This window comes from Gastrolobium bilobum, unplaced genomic scaffold, assembly GCF_033153095.1.
Source record: "Gastrolobium bilobum isolate Gb01-03AN ecotype WA unplaced genomic scaffold, APGP_CSIRO_Gbil_v1 utg12914, whole genome shotgun sequence".
NCBI lineage: Eukaryota > Viridiplantae > Streptophyta > Magnoliopsida > Fabales > Fabaceae > Gastrolobium > Gastrolobium bilobum.
In genome coordinates this window covers 132539-155797 of record NW_026897469.1, presented here as the reverse complement: position 1 = coordinate 155797, position 23259 = coordinate 132539, and the positions used below count along the sequence as shown (strand labels likewise).

The 23259-nt window shown below is 36.5% G+C and overlaps 2 protein-coding genes across 6 annotated transcripts in view; one reads left to right on the top strand and one right to left on the bottom strand.

The window, feature by feature from the left end:
• The window catches only part of LOC133307129 (DExH-box ATP-dependent RNA helicase DExH7, chloroplastic), a 93918-nt gene that overhangs the window by 30524 nt on the left and 40135 nt on the right, over positions 1 to 23259 (bottom strand). For 3 of the 5 annotated variants that reach the window (XM_061507554.1, XM_061507556.1, XM_061507557.1), the window contains 9 exons: positions 16516 to 16598; positions 16219 to 16402; positions 15746 to 15901; positions 15564 to 15665; positions 15313 to 15465; positions 3783 to 3887; positions 2958 to 3098; positions 2638 to 2727; positions 2497 to 2553 (listed from right to left, as the gene is read on the bottom strand). In XM_061507554.1, the coding sequence (XP_061363538.1) occupies positions 2497 to 2553; positions 2638 to 2727; positions 2958 to 3098; positions 3783 to 3887; positions 15313 to 15465; positions 15564 to 15665; positions 15746 to 15901; positions 16219 to 16402; positions 16516 to 16598 (1071 nt within the window). The remainder of the gene's footprint in view (positions 1 to 2496; positions 2554 to 2637; positions 2728 to 2957; positions 3099 to 3782; positions 3888 to 15312; positions 15466 to 15563; positions 15666 to 15745; positions 15902 to 16218; positions 16403 to 16515; positions 16599 to 23259) is intronic. The other 2 variants (XM_061507555.1, XM_061507558.1) reach the window with 1 other exon arrangement.
• Positions 19329 to 21881, top strand: LOC133307137 (uncharacterized). Its single transcript, XM_061507575.1, has 4 exons — positions 19329 to 20770; positions 20873 to 21060; positions 21169 to 21555; positions 21637 to 21881. Exons 1-4 carry the CDS (start codon positions 19329 to 19331, stop codon positions 21852 to 21854), a joined length of 2235 nt encoding a protein of 744 aa, XP_061363559.1. The 3' UTR covers positions 21855 to 21881.

The window sequence follows — 23259 nt, the reverse complement described above, 5'->3', positions numbered from 1 at the left end:
ATTTTGATTATACGTGGCTGGCAATAGGATTTCCTGAGTCTACCATGGTTCTCTCCCCACTAAATTCACTAATTGAACTTAATAAAGATAAATATGATGAATAATGAAATTTGATACTTGATTTGATTATAATGAATATTTGAGTTGTGATTATTATTTATGTAATATTATGATTGATGTTAAGCTAAATATGTTAATTGAATAATTTATGATTATCCTTAATAAAACATCATTGAGTTGATTGTGCTGATTTATTGAGTTATAACTATTCTAAATAAAATGTTTTGATTGATGTTTGAGTTTATTATAATTATTGATTAACTTATGACTATCCTCGTTGTGTTTTGGATTGGGATTACCAGCTTTCGCTGATTGTTTGTCTTTGTGTTTGTGCTGCAATGATCCGTCGAGGGAGCAGGTTTTTCAGTGAAGCAGGTTGCAAAAGTTGGGCTAGCAATGGGCAGTGAGGGTGACGTCTCAGATATTTCTAGCTTGTCATAAATTTTAGAATTTTATGAGATTTAATGTATAAGACATATTTTGAGTTAAATCTTAGTCTCTGGTTTTATTTTAATATATGAATGTAATAAAATTAGCCCTGCACTTGTCATTGTTACATGTGCAGTAGTAACATTTCCCCAAATTAGTTTCCACAGTATTTATAAGATCTTAATAAATAATAAAATGTGAATTTTGGCAAATATATTATTACAAAAATATTTATAAAAATTGTTAGAAATTTGGAGGTGTGACAAAAAATATGTTAGTGATTGTAAAGAACCTTAGGATACACCACCCCAAAAGCTAGCTCTAAGGGTGAGAGTGCCCAAGGCCTTATAAACTCTATATTAGTTGCTTATACAAGCAATGTGGGACTATATATCTCAACACGCCCCCTTACACGAGAGCCCATTGGACTTGTAGAGTGGATGATGCAACAGGCCCAGCCTACCTGTGCTAAGAAATTCCACAAAGAGAAAGTGAGGGGCGGCAATGTTTGAACCCGGGACACAAAGGCTCTGATACCATATAAAGAATCTTGGGATACACCACCCTAAAAGCTAGCTCAAAGGGTGGGAGTGCCCAAAGCCTTATAAACTCCACATTAGTTGCTCACTTAGTTCATTCTTAACCAATGTGGGATTTTCTCACTCAATCATTCGCACTTGGATTTCTCAACATCTCCCCCTCAAGTGTGAGTCCAAGGCCTACATATTCTTTCCCTTCAAGGAGAAGCTTCTTCGAGTATTCATGGGGTTCATCAATGCTTGGCTTCTCATCAAACATTGACTCTTTCATCAAGGCTTGGTTGCACTCGTCAAGACCTTGGCTTCCCACATCAAGACATACTCGGATCACCACAGGCCAATCCACCATTAGCTTTGATACCAATTGTTGGGCCGTGCACGGGGAGCTCATGGTGGGGAGAAACCGCTAACCATGGGCCAAGTGAGCAGCAACATTAAGTGGGCTCGGAACACCACAATCAAACGCAAAACCTTAAGGCTTTGGGTTCATGGGTCCTTCCACTTATATACTCTTCACTTAGCCCATTACCAACCAATGTGAGACTCATCACACTTGAATATCTCAACAATCTCCCCGTCAAGTGTGAAACCCAATATTGATATGCTCCCCCTCAACCGAGTACGGGGTTCAAGTACTCAACCCGCCTCCTAGCCAATTAAGGTGATGGAACAGTACTTGGTTTGGTGCACTTATATATATAGCCTGTGTCTCTCCATCAAGTGGAGTATGGAGGGGTTGGGTCATACGTTGATATAGCCCACAACAACATTAAGAGGGTATGCTGGACCAGCTGCCTTAGAAAAAAGGGGCTGGATCTCAACGGCGACGAAAAATGTTGGGGCCTGAACAGGAATGTTCTAGTCCATGCTGACTTAACAGAGCAGCGACGAAAAATGTTGGGGCCTGAACAGGAATGTTTTTTTCCATGCTGACTTAACAGAGTTAGCTTTTGGGGTGGTGTATCCTAAAGTTCTTTACAGTGATTATACAAGAATGTATTTTCACACACATAACTCATAGGACTGGTAGATTTGTTTTTGGAGAAAGATACCAAGATGAGAAAAGAAATATGAATGAAGTATGAAAATGTCACAGCAAAATAAATAGAAATAAGAAATAAGGATCTCAATACATTAAAATCCTTCAATTATCTGAAGACCACTACAACAAATAGAAACCAAATTCCAAAACTAAAACAAGCAAAATGAATAAACATGTTCCAAATTAAATAAGGTGCTAGAACAGGGTGCTTGATAATTTTGCTATTCCTCTGTAGATAGCAACAGCATTAGAAAATTATATTAAATACCCTACGTCGAATTCAACATTCAGCAGAATTTATCAAAATGGGGATCAAAATCAAACCTATACTTTCTATAAATTAAAGAAAACCACATTTATAGAAAATCAAAATCCACAATAACTCGTACTTTGAAATCAGTGAAAGTAAAAAGGACTACAAAATACCTCATACAATAAAGATATCGCCGAACTCATTGCTTCAACCTTGGGAGGTTCTAAAGCCTGATAATGGAAAGATATTAAAGAAAACTGTCCTGGCAATCTGATCAGAGAACATTTTTTTAATCCTAAAATATAGTTGTTTACCTCAGACAAAAATGGCTTGATATAACCAAGAGACAGTAACTTAATCTGCAGACACAATTCAACTAATGGCATCCGAAGCATCTCCGGAACCTTGATAAAAAGAATATAACCTTGATAAGTAAATTAGAAGGATGGAAATAAAAAACATAAATCAACACTTGTTTTCAGTATTTCCTTCTGGAAGTCATGAAAACAGGAAACAATACGAAAACAAGGTAGAACTTTAACAATTATTAGTGAAAAAATATCAACTAAAAATGAAATCAAATACAAACCAAACACCACCTTACCTTTTAAGGATATCCTTTCAAAATATATACCTGATAAGGACGCATGAGTCTTTCAAATCTATGACGAGTGTACAAGCAAAAGCAAATTCCAGGTTTAACACGTCCGGCTCTACCTCGGCGCTGCCTTGCATTTGCTTGAGAAATCCAATCTTCGACCATGCTAGACAATTTCTAGTATCAACCATAAAAACAATCAAACCAGATCACAAAGAGTTATATTATCCATTCAACGCACATAGATAGTAATAACTTTATAGTTATAATTCAAGTTCTGCAAAAGAAAATGAAATCGGTAAACCAATAAAAACAGAAGACAAGACCTCTTCAGTTTCAAAAAAAAATTTTATTTACACTAGAAAGTATCGAAAAAGTAACAGTACAGATGTTAACTTTCCAAAGACATCCTGTAAAGGACCCATTTCATCCCATGTACTGCAACAAGTTTTAACAATGAGGTGAAAAACTAACATCTGTATAATCAAGACCTCTATGAACAAATTTATCATTATGCAATTGACTTTTCAAAGTCGTTAGATATAACAAGCGCTTTCATTCTAAAGCTTAAGGTTTTGGGATAGTTAATTCAAGACATGGTAACAAAGCCATTAAGACTATGTGATCTAGAATTCGATCCTTGTTGTCCCCATTCTTCTAAATAAACGTTATATTTTAATACAAGGTAGGGCACATTTGTGCATTTTCCGAGCATCAAGCCGGAAGGGCCGTTGTGTGACGGGGCATGTTAGATATATAATCATTCATATGCTTTCACCCAATAGTCTAAACTTTAGAGATAGTTGCTACATGAAAAAAAATAATAAAATAACTCATTTGAAAATGAGAAAGAAAACATACCTTATGTGGATTATAGCGATTCTGCTTATGTTTTCCACAGTCAATTACATATATCACATCATCTATTGTTATGCTGGTCTCTGCTATATTTGTGGCTATAACAACCTAAGAGAGGAGCAAAACATTTTTTAAGAGATTAGAATGAACAAAAACTATAGAAAGTTTGAATGATGGAACCAGTTTTTCCATTAAAACTAAAAGAAAAAAAACGTACAATAAATAGACACCAGAAATATTCCAGTGCAACAAATCCCTATAATCAGGGAAAGAGATAAAACTAGAAAACTGAATCCTATTTTAACTAAACAGGAAAAATATCAGAAACAAACTAATCCTAGGAATTTAAATAACAAATAACGAAACAAACTCCTAAGATTAAGGAGGAAAAATAAAACATTCTAGATGCTGAAAACTAGGGATTGCAACACTCCCCCTCAAGCTGGGTGGTAGATGTCCAGCATTCCCAGCTTGGAAATTAGTCCTTCAAATTTAATTCTTGATAAAGACTTGGTTAAGATATCAGCAATCTGGGACCCTGTGGAAATGTGACTTAGATCAATAATATTTGCATCAATTTTTTCCTTAATGAAATTTCTATCAAGTTCAACATGCTTGGTACGGTCATGATGGATTGGATTATTGACAATTCCAATGGTGGCCATGTTATCACAGAAAATCTTCATAGGATCCTTGTATTCGAGGTGTAGCTCCTTTAGGACTCTTAAAATCCACATTCCCTCACAAGTGCCTAAGGATAATGCCCTGTATTCGGCTTCAGCACTGCTTCTGGCTACCACAGACTGTTTTTTACTCCTCCAAGTGACCAAATTTCCCCACACATATGAGCAATAGCCTGTGGTTGATCTTCGATCGATAATGGATCCTGCCCAATCAGCGTCCGTGTAAATCACAATATCACGGCTGGAATTTTTCTTGAAGAACAATCCTTTACCAGGAGTCATCTTTAAGTATCGTAGGATTCTGTAGACGGCTTCCAAGTGCTCTTCATTTGGGCTGTTCATAAATTGACTGACCACACTCACAGGGAAACTAATATCAGGCCTAGTGTGGGCTAAATAAATGAGTTTTCCAACTAGTCTTTGATATCTCTCAGTGTCTACCGAAGCACATTCTTGTTTGAGTCCTATCTTGTAGTTCGCCTCCATTGGTGTATCAGAAGGTTTACATCCCAACATCCCTGTTTCATTCAGCAGATCAAGAGTATATTTTCTTTGAGAAACTGAAATTCCTTCCTTAGTTCTTGCCACTTCCATTCCAAGAAAATATCGTAATTTTCCAAGGTCCTTGACCTCAAATTTGTGAGCTAACGTCTCCTTTAATTGCTTTATCTCATCCTCCCAATTACCAGTAATCACAATATCATCAACATAGACAATTAATATTGTAATTTTCTGATGAGGTGCAGTTTTAACAAACATAGTATGATCAGTTTGACATTGGGAGTACCCTTGATTTTTGACAACTGCAGTAAACTTATCAAACCAAGCCCTTGGAGATTGCTTCAAACCATAAAGGGATTTTAATAATCTACATACCTTTCGAGATCCTTGACCATCTTCCACTCCTTGGGGAATTTCCATGTAAACCTCTTCTTCTAAGTCACCATTTAAGAATGCATTCTTCACATCCATTTGCCAAAGGGGCCAATCTAGGCAAGCAGCAATGGACAAAAGAATTTTAATTGAATTAAATTTTGCTACTGGAGCAAAGGTTTCCTGGTAATCAATGCCCTGTGTCTGAGTGAATCCTTTGGCCACAAGTCTTGCTTTATGGCGATTAATACTCCCATCTTCATTATATTTGATGGTAAAAATCCACTTACAGCCAACCACTGATTTTCCTTGTGGTAAGGTAACTATCTCCCAAGTGCCATTTTTTTTGAGTGCATGCAATTCATCCTGGATAGCAGAACACCATTCAGTAGTCTTAGATGCCTCAAAGTAGGATGTAGGAATGGTTTCCTTGTCAATGTTCTTGACTAGATGCTGCATCCTGGAGGAAAGATTAGCATAGGATATAAAATTACAGATGGAATGACTTGTACATGTCCTTACCCCCTTACGAAGTGCAATTGGCATGTGCAGAGCATCATCAGAACTTGGCAGCAAGGATTCAGTTTGGTCAAGTGCAGGACTAATGGTTTCTTCAGTTGGACCAGGAGCCAAGGTAATCTGTTTGTCAACATGTTCAAGCATCTCAGAAGCTGTTCTGTATTTGGGCCGTCGCGTGTAGACTTGCAGGGGCTGCTGTTCAGGCGGTTTCTGGAGCGGGCCGGAAGAGGATAAGCCATTAGATGAAGTGTCATTTTCCTGAGATTCACCTAAGACCGGTGTAGGGGCTGTTGAAGCAGAGTTTTCTGGAGTATTAGTCACAAACAACCATTCCTTGGAATTAGGGATCTCCCCCTGAATGGCGGTTTGGGAAAAATAAGGCTGATGTTCAAAAAAGGTGACATCTTTAGTAATGTAGAATCGATGTGTGGCTGGACTGAAGCATTTATACCCCTTCTGAGTAGGGGAATAGCCAAGAAAGATGCCCTTAAGAGCCCGAGGATCCAATTTACCACCTTGAGAGTTATGAATGAACACGGTGCAACCAAAAATTTTTGGTGGGAGATTTGGGGTTAAGGTCAATGAAGGGAATGCAGTGAGGAGTGTTTGGTAAGGTGAGGAGAAGTGTAATACCCGAGATGGCATGCGGTTGATAAGGTAAGTGGCTGTAAGAATAGCTTTCCCCCAATAATTTTTGGATGTATTTGAGGCAAAGAGTAGGCTACGAGCAACTTCAAGTAAATGGCGATTTTTTCTCTCAGATACACCGTTTTGTTGTGGGGTATTGACACAAGAGCTCTGGTGGATGATGCCATGGTCTTTTAGGTAAGCTGAAAGGTCCAAGTTAAAATAATCACGTGCATTGTCAGATCTAAGGGTAAGGATTTGGGTTTGAAATTGGGCAAGGATCATTTTGTGAAAGACTTTAAAGGTGGATGTGACTTCAGATTTATTGGCTAATAGGTACACCCATGTCATTCGAGTATGATCATCAATAAATGTGACAAACCAACGAGCACCCGTAAGGCTTTTAACAGTTGCAGGTCCCCACACATCACTGTGGATAATGGCAAATGGTTTAGAAGGAACATGCATTTGTAAGGGATAATGAGACCGAGTTTGTTTTGCAAGTTGACATATATCACATGAAGGAAAATTCGAATTCTCATTAAATAAAGAAGGGTACATCTTTTTCATATATTGAAAGTTTGGATGCCCTAATCTAAAATGCCATAAAAGAGCCTTATTCAAATTGCTAGTTGCTGCAAATGTGCTGTCTTGAGTCTTCATAACCGCGGCTGTGTAAAGTTGATATAAACCATTAGAGACCCTAGCACTGCCAATCGTCCTCCCCGATGCCAAATCCTGAAAAATACAATCAACGTGGGTAAATTTGACTGTGCACTTTAAATCCTTGGTCAATTTGGTAATAGAAATTAAATTGCAGGTAAGAGATGGAACGTAGAGAACTCCAGTTAAAGATATGGTTGACGATAGGTGAACAACACCAATTCCGTGAACCTTGGCTAAGCCTCCATTTGCTGTTTTTACTGATTTTGCCTCGAAAATGGGAAAGTATTCAGAAAGAAGAGAGGAATTACCAGTCATATGATCTGTAGCCCCAGAATCTACCATCCAGGAATCACATTTATCAAGATCGGATTGGAGAGCTGTATGGAATGTACCTGATTGATGACTATCAGATGAGGGATTAGATTTGTCCTTATTGCAATCTTGCAGCATGCGTTGTATGGCTATCACTTGTTCCCTTGTAAATGTATGGCCTTCGGATTTTGCTTGCGGAACATCTTCTACAACTGCAGCAACATGATTAAAGTCTCTGTTTTGTCTTGGCTTCCAATCAGCTGGCTTGCCATGGATTTTCCAGCATGTATCCCGAATATGCCCAGTTCTGTTGCAATGGTCACACCAGAGCTTACCATTTCGCCTAGGTCTGGAGTCTGCATTGTTAGGTCTAGAGACAAAGGCTGCTGCTTCCAAAGGTGCATCAACTTTTGGGATGCTATTGGTCAAAACTTTGCGGCTTTCTTCCCACTTTAATTCAGAAAAAACTTCTCGCAAGGATGGCAGAGGGCGAGTGGCCATGATGTGGCTGCGAGCTCCATCATAGATTGGATTGAGTCCCAAAAGAAGGTTGTAGGTGCGGTCTTGTTCAACAATTTTCTTATACTGAAGAGTATCGGCTGGAGTAGTCCATTCATGTTGATCATAAAGATCCAATTGTTGCCAGAATTTTAGGAGTGAATTATAATAGCTGGTGACATCCTTGTCCTCCTGTTTGAGATCACGAAGAATCCCCTTGATGTGAAACAAGGCAGCTGTGTTATCTTCCTTAGAGAAGGCTTCCTTCACGCCATCCCAAATTTCCTTGGCTGTGGAGCACAACATGTATGTTTCAGCTATTTCAGGCACCATGGAATTCAGCAACCAAGACATCACAAGGTTATTTTCAATGGACCACTTCTTGTATTGTGGATGACTGGTTTCCAGAGGAGCAGCATCACCCGTACCGGTGAGATGATCTCCCTTGCCACGGCCTCCAATGAACATACGAACGCTGCGTGACCACAACAAATAATTGTCTCCATTGAATCGATGACCAGTGATGACTAATGCTGGACTATCGTTGGTAATGACAGCTGCTGAGTTGTTGTTGGTTTGGTTTGATGCTGAAACATTGAGTGGGGTTGTTGTTGGAGTGGTATTTGTACCGGTGGTATTGGAAGAAGTAGTTTGGTAGGCTCTCATGGTGCCAAAGAGTGGCACATTGGTAGCCACGGGTGGATCAGTCCCTTAAAAATCAAGCTCTGATACCATATAGAAAGTTTGAATGATGGAACCAGTTTTTCCATTAAAACTAAAAGAAAAAAAACGTACAATAAATAGACACCAGAAATATTCCAGTGCAACAAATCCCTATAATCAGGGAAAGAGATAAAACTAGAAAACTGAATCCTATTTTAACTAAACAGGAAAAATATCAGAAACAAACTAATCCTAGGAATTTAAATAACAAATAACGAAACAAACTCCTAAGATTAAGGAGGAAAAATAAAACATTCTAGATGCTGAAAACTAGGGATTGCAACAAAAACCATAATAGTAAACAATCTGCAATATACTAAGTCTGTTGAAATAGCAGCTTATATAATTAATTAATAGCCTAGATAAGCTGGAAGACGATAGCATGCAATATTGCCAACTAAAACATGCCCTTCGAACAAGAAGCACAAGGAGATGTTGTAGAGAATGCTTCAACAAACAAAGCAGAATGCTGGCATAAATACTGGTACAGCATCCATGGCACAAAAGGGAAATTTCTTAAGTGCACTTAAGGTTACTCAGGGAAGAAACAAATCCAAGGATTATAGACTTAGGAGCCTCAAAATATATGACAGAGGATGTTACTGTATTTGAAAAATACTCATCGAGTCACAATAATTCAACAGTACAAATTGCAGTTGGAACACTCTGAAAGGTTGATGGCAAAGGTTCAGTTATTGTCTCAAAGGATATCACCCTCTATGTTCCCAAACTGGATTGCAACTTACTGTCCATAAGTAAACTGACACTGCACCTTGATTGAGTTACTACACTTCTACCTTACATGTGTGAATTTAAGGCTTTGAATTTGTGGAAGAAGATTGGCAGTGCTGAGGAATATATTGGACTCTGCTTCCTTCAGGTTGAGGACTCTAAGAGGCAGCCAAATAACCTTGCTTATGTAGCTTCCTCCCTTAGTGATTGTAAAGAAAACTGTTATATTGTGGAATTAAGTTGTAAGTAGCAAATGGCGGCCGGAAGAAGCAGGACTACCGCCAGAGCAATTGAGCAAAAGTTGCCGAAAAGATGACACGAAAAAGAAATAGTGACAGACAATGCCGGAAGATGCAGGACTGCGAACTGAATGATGACATGACAATTGAGACTAAAATTGGAGTACGAACACGGTGATGAAAACAAAGGTGAGCTCCGAACTTTAAGGAACTTGCCAGCAGAATATTGACTAAACAGGTCACAGAGGATGGTATCACTCTGATATCATATTGAAAGTATAGGGTTTAGGCATCGATGGAGAAAAAGGGAGAAGACAAAATAATATTGTATATTGATGTGATATAAAAGACAAAACATTAAACCCTATTTATATTAAATAGGAGACTATAAGGAAACGATCTCCTCTTTATATCATTGGGTTCATCTACCACCAACCTCAATTAGTTTGGGTTAAAGGTGCTATTGATGTTGAGGAGACTATAAGAAAACAAATCAAGAAATATAAGGAAATAAGGAAACTAATCCTAAGAGATATTCTAGGATATTCTAAACAATATTAAGATATAATCAAAATATTATATGATATTTACTATTCTAACAATCATCAAAATTCTAGGTGAATATGCATGTCCATAACAGACCACAAATAGTCTCTCTCTCTCTCTCTCTATATATATATATATATATATATATATATATATATTTGTTGAGATATATAGTCCCACATTGGTTGTATGTGCAACTAATGTGGAGTTTATAAGGTCTTGGGCACTCCCACCCTTTGAGCTAGCTTTTGAGGTAGTGTATCCCAATGTTTTTTACATGGTATCAGAGCCTCGCCGCCCCCCACTTTCTCTTGTGGCGTTTCTTAGCACAGGTAGGCTGGGCCTGTTGCATTGTCCACTCTTCAAGCCCAATGGGCTCTCGTGTGAGGGGGCGTGTTGAGATATATAGTCCCACATTGGTTGTATGTGCAACTAATGTGGAGTTTATAAGGTCTTGGACACTCCCACCTTTTTGAGCTAGCTTTTGAGGTGGTGTATCCCAATGTTCTTTACAATATTATTGCGGATATTAATTACAATGATATTTCGGAATCACCTATGATATTCTAAGAAAAGCAAACATGTAGAAATCAATCGCCACTTCGTTTAAAAAAAGATAAATTCAATTCCGACTCGAACACGCACCCTCATGCCATTAAACAACATGCTTTTTAACTAAAGCACTTCCAAGGCCTACTTATGAGAACCTAAGATCCAAGCTAGGCATGATTAAAATTTACCGCCAAGCATGGATATTTATAATAACCCTCACATGTACTTGTGGACTAATGATTTTATCATAATATTGAAGAATAATTAGAGAGAAAGTATAAGAGAAGAAATAAAGTCACTTTGGTGAAAAAGTATTAAAAATAACATTTAAGGGGGTAAAAATGTGGGTAGGCAAAGCTACCTGAAAGTTAAAAGTAAAATGGTAAATAATACCACAAAAATATTGTAGATCAATGGTAAAGTTGGATTGAGAGATAAGTGAGCAGGATTGATAAGCTTATACCTATTGGGTTAGTTTGAAACCACTTAAGTACCAAAAGCACTCAAATCCCTCTCATTCTCTCTTCTCACCCGCGACTGTGCTCAAATGGGGCATGGGAGAGTTTCACTTCATCTCTTCCATTTCTTCAACCTATTCCCTTAGAAACAAGATTGTTCAACCTCAATCTTCATCTCCTTCACACGCCTTCCATCTTCTTCATTTGTGAGTGGTTTGAAAGAAAGAAAGAGAACAACTTGGAGCCATTTTCGGACATGGCTTGGAAGGGAGGAAATCTTGGCGCTAGAAGCTTGGGTAAGATACTCTAACCCCCCATTGTGGGATTCTTTGAGAATAACATGATTAGGGTTTATAAATTGGGGATTCTAATGAAATGATAGATAAATCTTAAATACAAGAGTAGAAATGGCATGTTGGGATGTTGGATGAGTGGATTCTCATGAAAATATCATGGTTTAGGGTTGTATAATTGGGATTTGATGGTACGGATAGTTAGAGAGTGATTTGGCTATAGCTTCCTTTGTTAAATATGCTTAGGATTGCTTCTGGATGAAAGACAACCCAAAGAAATCACCATTTAGCTCACTATAGAAAATCATGGTTTTTTTGGCTATATGTCAATTTCAAAAATCTGATGGCTTGAGTAGTTGGAGGGTGATTTGTAGGTGAGTCCCTTTGTTAAATATGTTTGGGATTGGTTCCCGTAAAAGGAAAAATTATGAAATCACCATTTAGAACACTTTGATAAATTGGACTCAAAATCAAGTGATATTAAAGTGTGAAAACCTTGGTTTTGTGTAGGATTCACGTTGAGTTTATAAATGTGAATATTGATGGATATGTGTTCATTGGTTACAGTGTGAAACCAAGTGGACTAGTGGAGCAAGAGCATGGATTAGATCAAGCTATGGACATTGACCAAAGCTCTTGATTGTTTTGGATTAAGGTAAGTATTAACAATGGTTTGACATGAGACTTACTAAACGAATATGTGATTAATTGTGATAATTCACCTTGAAATAGGTGTTGTAAATTGAGTTGATACTCAAGTATTTGTGGAGCACCTTGTTTGGGCTTGAAGCAAGCTTAGGTGAAAGCTACAGGTGTAAGCTTTCGGTCCTTGAGGTTAATCACTCGTTTGTTCCACAAGACTCCGAGGGACGATGGTTCTTTGATATGGTATGTTGAAAATGATTTGTTATATGTTGCATATATATGTATGTATGTTTGTGTGCCACACAAGACGGTGTTTCCTTGTGTGAGGCATAAGACAGTGTTTCCTCATATGGTATGTGGCAAGACTGTGTTTCCTTGTGTAATGCATACTTGTCATATTCTCTGACTAGTAGGATTTATTATTGCACATATTCATTGATATACATATTTTGATGCATATATGCTTTTATACTATGATATTATGCCTGAAGTGAACCTGGGGGTGGAAGAGCCCTCCAAGGACCCCTAGTTTGTTGAGATTATCTTCTCACTCCACGTTATAGGGATTACCATTTCAGGTACAATAGCTGATGGTGCCGAAGCATTGCGCGGCAAGAGGCCGGAGGAGAGATACTATCTGACCTGATAGTCATGTTTTGATTGACATTTCATTTTGTACATGACATGATGTTATTCTATTGAGATGTACATGCCATGTATTTTTTTTTTTGTGAGCATAGGTGGTGTCTATGCCATGTTGATAGTTTATCTACTTTGTTAGTTATGCCTGCATATGTCTAGGTTACTTATTTAATTACATCTCTTTTGGTTGGTTGATGTAATCATGTAAGTAGCTCTATGGACATTATTTTGAGACCTGTTATGTATGGGATAGCCTATGCCATGATTGGATAGGCAATATGATTTATGCCTGAATTATATTAAATTGTTAATCAGGTAGAAATTATCATGGTGGAAATTATCCCCAGTGGTCCGAAATACAGACAAAATGCTGCCCGTTTTATTTTGACCAAAGAAGTGATGAAAATTTTAATACATAAGGAAAATGAAAAAGTTAACTTCCGCATTTATTATGTTAAAAATTTGCTGCGCTAACTATCATATGAATGCTAATTAACCGGCTACAGACGGGGCGTTACAATATTGGTTCGAGACTAAAAGGAAATATAATTCCTAATTAATAGGAACAGCCACAGTTAATAAATTATGCATTTAAGTCCTGCTAGCTGGAGCTTTATTTGTCTGCATTCTTTAGGGATTTCTTGTATGTCATATCATTTCTGTTTTGGTTATTTAAAGGTTTTCACTCTTTCAGGTTCCTTGATTAGTTTACAGTCTTCCCTATTTATTCTGCTACCTAACCGTTTATAATCAGAAGGAAATACAATACTCCAACCAAGTTTTCTGTCAATGGACCATATGCACATAGATGGATTGTCACTCTATCCAAGAGAAGATATGGACAAGATGTATTTACTATGTCTCTTAGAGGCCCTCAAGTTAGCTACACTTGTATCAAGCTTGGTGCAAATGAATTATATACTCGAGCTTGTCGAGGAGAGTTGAAATAATTGTTGCATATAGTTTATTATTTTATTTCATATATTGAACTATAGGCTGTTCATAGCCTCTTCATGTGAACCCTGCACAAAAGCCACATCAAATTTGCTCAAATCGGATTTTCCAAGTCAAATTCAAGATAGGTAAAGTATGAAACTCCTAACCCCCAAGGATAGCTCAGTTGTCAAGCTGAGCGCCCAAGGGTTTGTTTTGATCATGGTTCAAACTTTGGCCAAAGCAAATTCTTGGATTTCTTTGAGATTCAGAGGGAAAACTGCCTCCCCCTCGAAGGAGAATTAGTCTCACCCTTCTTCCAAGGACAGTGGTCCAATGCATCCTCTGTTTCAATAGAAGCTAGTCTTAGGGCTATACTCTGAGGATAAGGTAACCGGAAGAGGTTGAGTGGGGATACCAAAAATATGAAACTCCTCACACTCTAGCTTTCGATGAGACAAGAACTCTTGGTGGTTGTCACCACGACCCTTACTCACAAAAGGAACAAGAACCGATGCCTTAAGCTACATTGCCATAACCAAGCTCGTAACTTGATTGACAAGACCTCAATTTACATGTGCAAAGAACCATTTCAACCCAAAATCTTAAGGTGTTGGGTGATGGCCTTTTTAATGGTTTATATTATTCTTTAACACACCCCCTCACACAAGATCCCTTCGAGCTTGAAGTGTGGATATTGCACAGGCTCAATTTTTTTGTTTACCTTGTGCTTATTTTAATTCCACTCGAAAGTGGGGGCCGGTGAGGATCGAACTCATGACCATCTGGTCACTGAAGCTCTGATACCATGTAAAGAACCATTTCAACCAAAAACCTTAAAATGTTGAGTAATGGCATTTTTAATGGTTTATATTATTCTCTAACAACGTGTAGCACGAAAACCTAGTTCAACTAATAACATGAATAAGGAATACCTTTGCAAATTTCATTAAATAAAACCTAATCATTCTTTGTCTCTTCTCATTGATGTACGCCTATTATAGGTCACTTACAAACCAGACCAAATTAAATATGCCTAAAAAGAAAGTTTTTAATAACAGCGGATTACATCATCAAAAGCCCAATTGTCATAACTTCTTTTAATTTGAGAATTGCAACTACTAATATGAAATAAAGGGTTAGAATTAGATTAGTGACTTATAATGCTAATTCAACATCAACATAAACTTTATCCCAAATTAGTTGGGGTCAGTGACAGATGAACCCTAATGAAAAGTACGAAAAAATTGAAGGATAAAAATAAAATTAAAAGAACTATAACTAACATTAGAAATGAAAACATAGCAATAAACAATTCAGAAGCAAAATAAAAAAAATAAAGTGAAAACAAAAATACATTAGAGAAAAAATAACACGAGAGAAAAAATAAAAAAGTAAAAATACAAATACAGAGAAAAAAATTAAAGAAATAAAGAGATAAAATAAAGAAAAAGAAGAAAATAAATAAATTAGTAACAGAAGAAAACTAGAGAGAGAAAAAAAGTGAAATAAAATAAAGGAATAAAGGGAGATATAGGGGAGAAGGGCTATAATGCTAATTGTAAGAATGAAATTATATGGATCAAAATCACCTTTCGCATATTTCCTGGAGGGCGTAAAAACACTCTTTTCTGTTCAGTTGATGCAACTGATGAATGCAAAGGAATAACCCAATCAGAAGACGGACCACCAAATTGGTATGAGGCCACCAACTTGTCATGTAATAGGTTTATTTCAGACACTCCCTGGCATGTCGAAGTTTAATTAAAAAATATATATAACTATTCATACTTAGAAAATACAGATAAACATACAAGCTCAAAGGACAACCAAATAGTCTTACAGGTAAGAATACGAGGATGGCACCCTCACCGCAAGTTTCATCAATAAAACATATAAGATCTTCAAGAAGATCGTAATCAATGACATCTTCATTCAATCTTTTCTAAATAAAAAAAACTTTGGAATGGTCAAAATAAAATCACAAATTAAGGAGTTAAGTTTCACATCTTAAAAGGGACTTACCAGATTTTGTTGGGCTTGTTCACTGTACGATTGATAATGGCTAGGAACAAAATTTGGATTAAAATTTTCTTCAGAAAGGACAGACTCGTCACCCCATGCAGATAAGACTAGATTCTTCTTCCCCCTGCTATTTGTCACAGGACCCCTCTGCAAATTCTAAAACGCAATATTTCATAAGAGGAAGGGCAATTGGTAAAAATTCTATTTCAATTCTTTATGTAAGAATCATCGTTCAATTTTTTTTTCAGAAATAACGTTAGTTCTGCAAATGGGTCATACAATGATGCTATATCAATTTTCAAACATTTATATAATTCTAAGCCACAGAATTAGACAAAGGTTAGTGGGAATGGTTAACATGTGGAAATCAGATAAATTATGCTCCAATTCAACAAAAGTAACAAGAATAGTTAATAAAGAGGTCAAATCCCAGTTCAGTAACAGTAATCTTAAGCCAGCCATAGATTACCTACCTGGCCTTTGGAAAATGTTTCATTTGCTAAAGAAGCTGGAGAATCTGAAGGAAGTCGATAATTAATCTGATCATATACATCCTCAAGAAAGTATGTTGTCACTTCATGAGTCCTGCCTTCCGCAGTAAGTACAGGACAATGGCCAAAGTATCTTGAAAATAAACTTGAATCAACAGTTGCGGACCTGATCATGATAGTAGCATATAAGACAAAAAGGATTTCAAGATGAAATGAAATAAACAAAAGCAAGTGTAGTGCACTAATTGTCCGAACAGAATTAGACACAGAAATACATACATTAGAATGACTTTCAGTTTTGTAGGGCTTTCAGTAGAGTGCTTCTCAATTAGATTCTTTAGAACAATTAGAAGAAAATCTCCCTGTAAAAAGTTAAAAAGCAAATATATGAGATTAACATATTTTTAAAAAACAAAAAGATTATTAGTATAGAATAGTTCATAAATGGAACATCAAGAATCCCCCTGACAGCATAAAAAGAAATAAAATTGTAAAGAACCAATTCAACCCAAAAATTTAAGCTGGTGGGTGAGTCTACATTAATGATTTTATATATTGTTGAGATATATAAAACCATTAATGTAGCCTCACTCAACAGCTTAAGCTTTTGGGTTGAATTGGTTCTTTACATGGTATCAGAGCCTCAGTGTACCGGGTTCGATCCTTACTGTCCCCACTTTCTTTCTAGTGGAATTTCTTTCTTTGCACAGGTAGGTGGGCCTGTGCATTGTTCACTCTTCAAGCTCAATGGGTTCTCGTGTGAGGCGGCGTGTTGAGATATATAAAACCATTAATGTAGCCTCACTCAATAGCTTAAGCTTTTGGGTTGAATTGGTTCTTTACATATATCTCTAACATGTCCCCTCAACAAGAGTCCATTGGGCTTGACGGGTGGATAATGCACAGGGCCACCTATCTGTGCTAAGAAATTCCACAAGACTCAATTAATTATTAATTAAATGAGGGGCGGTGAGGATCGAACCCGTGACACCAAGGCTCTGATACCAAGTAATGTGCCAATTCAACCTAAAAGTTTAAGCTGGTGGGTGATGCTACTTTAATCGTTGTATATATCTCTTACAAAAATCATTAGCTCACGGGAGAGGTGTCAAATTTGACTATAAAATATAAAGGTGTAAATTCAATGCTAGAGCAGTTCGTTTATGATAAGCTTCTATTATATTTTGTAATAATTGACAGCCATTCCAGCTGTCAGCTAGTTAGTTATGGACATACTTCTCACTATATATGTACAGATCCCTATACAACATCAACATCACTTTTATCTCAAATTAGTTGGGGTCAGCGGTCGATGAACCCAAATAAAAAGCAAGAAAAGATTAAGGGAAAAGAAAAATAAATAAATAAATATAGGCAAAATGGACTAAAAAGGATTGTTTGAAAAAGGAAATTACAGTCTATCCCTCCACAATGTAGATAACTTTCCTTCAATTATCAGATTCTGAATCTCATGTTCTATCTCTCTGTCTTTCCTCTCTGTTCGATCATTTTCTTTCAGTTCTTGAACCCTAATAAAGGCTTTGTATTCTGATTGTACGGGTTTGGGCTGGGGGGTTCCTTACCTGGCCACGATCACCCAGTCTGGAGAAAATGTTGATTGGGCAGCACATTCAGGTCATGAAAATTGGACATGATGAGTTTTCAAGCTGGGTTTGGGTCACACTTCCGGTTGGCCTAATCTGATGCCAGATAATATTTTGAGGCAATTTTTTTAAAAGAAGGGTGATAACTGATAAATTTTAAGGTTCATATAATTTTTTATAAAAAAATTATGCTGTAAAACATCTTAAGTTTTAGATTCTTTTAAAATTTTATGACTTAACCACACATAATATCTAAATTTATACTTTTGTTTAAATATTGAGTAGGCCCAGACATAATCGAGCCATGATTGGGTCTATATCTAAAAATTTGACCCGTGACTCAACTACACCAAAGCAGTACCATCATCTGTGACTTGAACATCACTACTTCGTTGCTGAGTCCATGGTTGTTAGTATCGCACGATACGCGATACGTATCGTGCGATACGATACGATACAGTGTCAAATCGATACGGATCGCAATAGCAAATCGTTTTTGGCATGAATCGTGATTTGGAATCGTAGAATCGAACGATTCGCAACCGAATCGTGAATCGAAATTTTTTTGCGATTCAGAATATAAAAAAAATTTAAAAAAAATTTAAAAAAAACACTCAACAGTCGTTTTAAAAAAAACACCTCAACAGTCGCATGGAACGGCATGTATATGAAAGGTTGCTTCAGAAAAATCAGGGATTCAAAATCCCATTTAAAAAACAAAAGGAAACACGAAGCAGAGGAGAAAAGAAAACGCCTTGCAGACTTGCAGAGGAGAAAAGAAAACGCCTTGCAGACTTGCAGAAGAGTAGCGCTCAAAAGACTTGCAGACCCTGTGTAGAAGAAGACTTGCAGAAGGCAAAGGAGTACGGGTATTATTTTTGAAATGGGTGATTTGATTTGTGATTGGAATTTGTAAATTGTAAATATATTAAAATATTACAGACACAGTGCTTGCTGAAGTCGTTCAATTTAAAATGCATGAGACTATGAGAGGATGTGTCTTATAAATAGATTATTGTTTCTATTTATAAGACACGTACACATTTCAAATCAGCTTTTTTGTGTATGTGTCACTGTCATGTTGAAATTGAAAGTGCTATTGCCTATTGCTGAATGAAAGTGTTATTGCCTAATGAAAGTGCTATTTCCTTTTTCATTTAAATAGTGAATAAATTCAATTGAGTATTAGTGCATTAGCTGAAGACACCTACGGACCTACCTAATATATTTTTCACAAAAGATGTATCTTTAAGCTTTTGGTTACTTTGGCAAGCTAGCAACAGAATTCAACAATCTGGAGGGTTCTGAACAGAGGTGTACAAAAAGTTCAAAAAAAAAAAAAAAAACCGAACCATTTTATGAATAATCGGTTCTACTAATTCTTTTCTCTAACAACTAGCCTTTATAGTTTTATTTTATTTTTACTGTGAAGTTAAATAGTACGTAAGTAGCCTTTGATTTTTTTTTCTCTCTTTTACAGTAATAAAAATGGCTCCAAAGAAGAAATCCCAAAAACAGAAGGATATAACTTGGGATCATTGTAAATCCCTTGCGAATAGGTTGAATGTTAAATGTAACTATTGTCCCAAAACAATGTGGGGAGGAACATTTAGAATGAAGCACCATCTAGCTGGAACACACAAAGAAGTTGCTCCATGCCAACAAGTGCCGGAAGAGATAAGGGATCTATTTAAAAAAATATTAGAGGATGCAAGAGATGATGATGAACTAGAGTGCTTCGATGATAAAGATTCACAAAAAAAAGGGAGCATGGATAGTTTTATGATAAAAGGAAAAAGTGGAAGTGGCTCATCTGCTATGAAACAACAAACTATAAATTCAATGGTGAAGGATAGAGATTTGGTGGTTCGAGATATTTGTAGATGCATATATGGCAATGCATTGCCATTTAATTTAGTTAAGAGTCCACTATTTATTAATATGGTGAAGTCTATTAGTGAATATGGTAGAGGCTTAAAACCACCAACTTATCATGAAGTGAGGGTGTCATATTTGAAGAAAGAAGTTGATCTTGTCCATACTAGTTTGGATAAATTTAAGTTGGAATGGAAGAAAACTGGTTGTACATTGATGTCAGATGGATGGACTGATGGAAAGGGTAGATCTCTTACTAATTTTCTTGTTAATAGTCCTAGAGGGACTGTTTTTATAAAATCTGTTGATACAAGCAGCTTTATTAAAGATGCTGAAAAAATGTTTGAATTACTTGATGAGATGGTGATAGAAATTGGAGAAGAGAATGTCGTTCAAGTAGTGACAGATAGTGCTTCAGCCCTTGTATCTGCTGGACAAAAGTTGATGGATAAAAGAAAGCAACTCTTTTGGTCACCCTGTGCAGCCCACTGTCTTGATTTGATTTTGGAAGATATTGGTGGCATTACAGTGTTCTATAATACCATTTGGAAAGCAAAAAAAATTACAACTTTCATTTATAGGCACACATGGGTGTTGAATTTGTATAGAACCTTTTCCAAAGGTAGAGAGTTAGCTAGGCCTGCAATAACAAGGTTTGCTACATCATATTTGACAATGCAGTCAATTTTGAAACAAAAGACTGCACTTCGATCTATGTTTACATCTGAAAAATGGGTTAATAGTGCTTATTGCTCTAGGCCGGAAGCCAAATTTGCAGAAAATGTTGTTTTGGCTGATAAAAGGTTTTGGAAATCAATACATTATTGCTTGAAAATTGTGTCTCCTCTTGTGAAAGTTCTTAGACTTGTGGATGGTGATTCAAAACCTGCAATGGGATACATTTATGAGGCTATGGATAGAGCAAAGGAAGAAATAGCAAAGAGTTTTAATCATGAGGAAAAGAGATATAAGGATGTATGGGAAATCATTGACAAGCGTTGGGATTTACAACTTCATAGGCCTCTTCATGCAGCCGCCTATTTTCTTAATCCAAAGTAAGTATAGGTTCTTTATATTTATTTATTTATATAAAATTCTTTGTATTTTATATTTGATTTATTATTAAGCCTTATTCTAAATTTATAATAATTATATAGGTTCCACTATGACACAAAGTTCAACCCAGATCGTGAGGTTAAAACTGGCTTATGGAAGACATTGGAGAAGATGTGTCCTGATATTGAAACAAGGATCACAATTGATTCCCAAATTGAGAAATTTGACAGGGCTGAAGGACTCTTTGGAAATAGTTTAGCAATTGCAACTAGAGCTAGGAAGCAACCTGGTAATCATCGAATTTTGTGTATTGATTAAATTATGTTTTGATATTTTTAAAATTAAAAATTAAGTCATTAACCAAATATTTATTTATCAATTATATTTTTTTTGCTAGCTTTATGGTGGAATAGTTTTGGAGACGACTGCAAAGAGTTGCAAACAATAGCTATTCGTATCCTAAGCCTCACTTGCAGTGCTACAGGGTGCGAGAGAAATTGGAGTGTGTTTGATCAAATTCACTCAAAGAGAAGAAACCGTTTAGAGCAACAAAGGTTGAATGCTCTTGTGTTTGTTAAATACAACCTTCAACTTGAAATTAGGCAAAAACAAATGGAGGAAAAAGGAGACACATATGATCCTATCTGCTTATCAGATTTAGATTCTGACGAGGAATGGATTACTGAGCAAGAGGAGCCTTGCCTAATGGATGAGGAATCTTGGATGGATGTTCATGAGTGCTTCAACGTTGATGAAGGAGACCAAAGCAAAAAGAGAAAGAGAGGTATATTTGCATATATAATATTTCTTTTAATCAAACACCTTATCTAATATATTTATTTACATTATGTATATTTTTTTTTAGGTCCTCGAAATCTTCAAGATGATAGGAATGATAAAGGCAAAGGCATCTTAATACAAGAGGATGTCAACATGAATGATAACAGAAAAGGATCTCAAATTATTGAACAAGATATGGGAGATGAGTCAGATGACTCTACTAATGGAGAGGATGAAGGACAAGATATGCCAATACTAGATCCTGATAGTGATAATAGTGATAATATTAGTCTTGAAATTTAATGAATATGAGAAATAACTGGTTTTAGATTTGGTTACTTATGGATTTTGGTATTTAGATTTTTTTTTAATTTGGATTTATATGATTTTATATATTTTTAAGTTATTTTTAATTTGTTTCTGAATCTTACGATTCGATACGATTCACGATACAAAAAAGAAGCCGAACGATTCACGATACGTATTGCGATTCAACAACCATGGCTGAGTCCCCTAAACATTGGAGCACCTTCTTTGGTTACTCTTTTCACCTATCTTAAGATTGACGCTCCAAGTCCAGACATAAGATTGATGATTCGGTGCCCACAATCCTCCTTCCAATCGTGTTTGAGGACACGTCCAGCGAGGTTTTCCACCTGTGTCACCAATGTTCAACTCATCGCCGTGTTCTCTACCAAGTTTAGCCCTTATTTTGTCAAATCGTGCACTGGGTTGTCATGTACATTTACTTAAAGGCATTCAGGTATATTGTGGTTTGCTTATTGGCTTTTGTACTCTGATCTATGACTTCTTCCCGTTGAGTTTGCTGTTTTTGGTGCTAATCTCCTCTTTTGTTCTTCGTTTTAGCTTCCATTACATGGTTTGAATTGTTGTTTACCTGTACACTCCATTGTTTGGCTGCTACTTGGCCCCATTCCCTTATGTGACCCAAACCAGTCAATGCTTGTCATGCTGTTCACTTCAGGCCAATGATCATTCCAATGGTGATATTTCTTTCTGCCGACAATCATTGCAGCAGTCAAATGATTATAAAAGTGCTGACTTTTCTTGCCGCATTCCAAAGATTACCTATGTTGCCCATGCCTCAACCAGTCCCAGATTTAATTTTCATGTTTTTGGGTATCCAAAAATTTTCTGTTGTTTAAAGCGTCCAAATGTAGTTTGAAAAAAGTTTGGGCCTTGTTGTGCTTGATTGTTCATCAGAAAATTTCGATAAGGTTCATGATCATTCCAGTCGCCATGCTAAGTTGTCTCTCCAGTAATACTCATCTCTTCAACATCTTTGGAGTTGGCTTTCAGCCATGTTTATGGAGCTCACTTTATATTTATGTTGTTTTCTTTTATAAAGTGTTCATTTGTAACAAGCTTAAAGCAGTATTAGTGTCATGTAATTCAACCCCAAAGCTTAAGCTCCTAGGTGAAGATAGATGAATGGTTTTATATTATATTTCTAACTCACCCCTCACACAAGAGCCCAACAAGCTTAAAGCATGGACAATGTACAGAACCAATTACCTATGCTAAGAAGTTCAACAATTAAATATTTTTTAGAAGAACGGGAGCATTAAGGATCAAACTCCAAACTACTTGGTCATTAGAGGCTTTTTGATATCATGTCAAGCAACCAACTCTCCCAAAAGCTTAAGCTGTTAGGAGAATGGTTATATTTCAAATAGTTAGAATATCT